Raw genomic sequence first — 3,287 nt, forward strand, 5'->3', positions numbered from 1 at the left:
TGAACCAAAAACAAGAACGAACAACGGTGAACCAATCAACGAGATTGACACAGAGAACAAATGGAATCGACAATATCCTGGGTTAAGATAGCCAACTAAGAAGCATCAGGACGTAATGTCGTTAATCCAGTAATTTTGCCAAGATAGCTTTAACTTGCCAGCGGAGAGCAAATAAATCAGATAAATCAGTGTCTTCCAAAGAATAATGATGCCAACAATCAGTGAGCAATCAACAAGGTTTAGCAGGAATGTTAGATTGTCTAGAAATCAAACAGCAAAGTCCAGCTGTTTGATACTCAAATCATCAGCAGTAGAATCATCGGGCTAGATCATTGGGTATCAAATACTGTTAACGAATAGTCCTACATGGATTAGTGAGATCAAAGATCTTGAGTTTATTAGTTGGCAGAAGATGATTCCTAAGTGACTAATCATTTAGGGATAGGTCTTGGACCCAATTTAATAAATACCATCAATATGGAAGACTTCCAGCATAATACGATCAACAGTAATACCAAGACGTAATGACGTAATGCCAGGATGATATCCTAATTGACATAAAAAATACGGAAAGAACCAACACTCACAACAACAACAAAGTACAGAGGCTTACCAGAATTAAACCAATGAAATGCTACAGAAAGTCCATTCTTAAATAATTCATATTTCTAAAAGAATGTTTTATTTCTTTTTTGAAGTAAACAAACCAAAAGTATGAAAGAAAAGGTAGGGAGGGACACTTGAATATTTTATTTTTAAAAACGTGGTTGACAAATAGAAGATGACATCGTCCAACTTAAACATCTGCATAGAAAATAAAGTTACACCCTTTAAGATGGTAATTCACTCTCTCTATATTGCCAACAACATGATTCACTTTTTGATTCTAGGTATAGTGATTTCCATCCAAACTTTTGAATTTGAGACATTTTCTCTAGAGAACTTACATTGTCCTCCAACTTTCAGTATATTGTGACAGAATAAAATGCAATTCCTGCTTTATAACTCAAATCATGTGAGAGAAACAAGACTAAAGGAAGGTCTGCTACCAAGTGATACAAAGGATAAGGAAACACAGTCCTATCCACTATCCATAGCCAAGACCAAGAAAATAAATCTCTAAAAAAAAAAAAAAATAGGAACATATAGAATGTTAAAAGGTAAAACACATGAATTAAATTATGTTAAGCTTAGAAATATCAACTACATTTTGCATAGTATATAGCACATAAACTCTAGAGTTTCTCCATCGTGGAAGCAGCTTCTTGTTAGATGATGGATGAAAAGGAGGTCTTCCATGCTTAATTTCTAGCTTAAAAAGGTAGCCAGATCCCTCCGTCTTGCTGTGTGCTTACGCAACGAACGATGTTAAGAAATATACTTTCGTCGCATGGGATGCAAAGCCTGGAATCGTGAGAGGAGAAGTTGTACTCCTCTCGAGCTCGTTCGAGTAACGCTTTGAAAAGTGGGTGGTCCAGAAAGGCGACTCTGATGACAAACCGCTTATGCTTCTCGCCTACGTAAACTACCAGGTGACCCTTGGGGACGTCTCGGGGGATGGCATCCTCCGCTCGGAAGCACGACCACTGTGCCCACCAGCAGTATTCCCACGCTGCTTCTTCTCTGCCCGGTTTTCTTAATTTGTAGAGAAATGCCGTCAGGAACCTTCCCTTGCTAACCTTCATCTTCGCGGTGGAAACACGGTGAAGGAGATGAACGAAGTTGACGAGTCGAACGAAAGCGAAAGCAGAGTCGAATGAGGCCTTTTTATACAGGTGTAAACCCAGTGGAAACGAGCTAGCATTCAAGGGTTGAAATGATAGGCTGCAAGGCCGTGCATCTTGTACGAAATATGCATTTACATTATAATGGGGCAAAGAGAGAGAGAGGCAACACTACATGGTGTAAACTCTCTCTTTCTCTGTCTCTTCCATGTGAGAGTGGGCATAGCCGCGCTTTCGAAGTTGTCACCATGTAGGGGTCCCACGCGCAGAGGGGAAGGGAGGATAAGATATCAAATAAGGGACGGGATGGATAGGGCTCCTTGGGTACAGCGCAAGATTCAGTTCTGAATTGCTGCAGAGGACACCAACAGTATAACTTTCATCTGAATGTGAATTATGAAGACGAATAGTAAAGTAGCTGCTCTGCTCGTAAGGAGATAGAGAGTTGAGCAATTTGAAATGTGGGATACACTTTCTTTCGTTCAGCAGGTTTTGATTCCCTTCCATGGACTTACTGCATTCAAATGAGATAGCAGCAGTGCAAGGACGAGACCGAATCAGAAGCATCTTGTACTCGAAAAATAGAAATGTCTCAGTGACCTTCGTTGAAGTCTTCGACATTAAAAGCCTAGAAGCTGTTATTTATTACAGTCATCTGGATGTTCAGGGGTCAACTTTCACAATTTAGAGGCGATTTGCTGGCGGGTTTGGAGTCGAGGAAAACGATGGGAGAGCGTTAACTAATCTGTCTAATGTTGGAGAAAGAGGTCCAGCTGTAACAATCTAAGCTTTCAAGGCTAGAAGAAATCTTTCTTTTAGACATCGTCTTGCTCTTGAAGTAATCCAAATTATTAAAAAATATATATATAAACCAGTTTTGAGATCTCAACAGTTTTTTAATGAACATCAACGGCGACATTTTTAGTATGCACTTCGTAATAATGTGAAAAGTGGCTATGATTGCCGAACACCATAAAGCAGCGGACGAGAAAAGGAGTCGTCGATAAGCATTCTGGTCTCTGGGGCGCTTGGAGAAGCACTTCCAGTCAAGAACACAGTTAATTAATTAAAAGAGTAGGGATAGTAGAAGCTTTTTAATACTCAAAAATCTCCAGATTTGAGTTTCCCGTCGGACTGCAGTGAACAGAATGGATGCAAACACATGTCAAAAGAATTCGGAGGCCAACAGAAGAATCTTACAAGGAAATATATATCTACTAATCTGAGGGCTTCTTCTCCAATCATGTGTACTAATTGGAATATCTTTCTGAGTTTCTTCTCCAATCATGCATTCAACTTTGTGTTCTTTTTCCCTCCCCAACCGACCAAACCGCCCCGAGAACTTTTTAAGAGCTTCGAGACTGTTGGCCGGAGAGAGATCAAACCAAAAAATAATAATAATAAAGGCTCAGCAGCATGTGTGCAAAATCTCGCAAAACATTAGATACTTTTTGTGTATGATCCAGAACAGTGAAACGGTATAACAAGCAAGACTTCCATCTTTTTTGAGTTTCAACAAACCAATAAAAAAATTAACTTTTTCCGTTGTGGACGAAAAAGATA

General features: G+C 39.5%; 1 protein-coding gene across 1 annotated transcript; it reads right to left on the reverse strand.

The window, feature by feature from the left end:
* Window positions 1-1,313: 1,313 nt before the first annotated feature.
* Window positions 1,314-1,685, reverse strand: LOC137948597 (auxin-induced protein 15A-like). Its single transcript, XM_068794694.1, has one exon. It carries the CDS (start codon window positions 1,683-1,685, stop codon window positions 1,314-1,316), a length of 372 nt encoding a protein of 123 aa, XP_068650795.1.
* Between the last annotated feature and the right edge of the window lie 1,602 nt (window positions 1,686-3,287).

Source organism: Aristolochia californica, unplaced genomic scaffold (assembly GCF_029961685.1).
Source record: "Aristolochia californica isolate CCGP_79_NKW_82.1479 unplaced genomic scaffold, dmAriCali1.0.hap1 SCAF_1, whole genome shotgun sequence".
NCBI lineage: Eukaryota > Viridiplantae > Streptophyta > Magnoliopsida > Piperales > Aristolochiaceae > Aristolochia > Aristolochia californica.

What these genes read in the sequence shown, in the direction of transcription:
- LOC137948597 (XM_068794694.1), bottom strand. Translation starts at nt 1,685, where the DNA reads ATGAAGGTTAGCAAGGGAAGGTTCCTGACGGCATTTCTCTACAAATTA.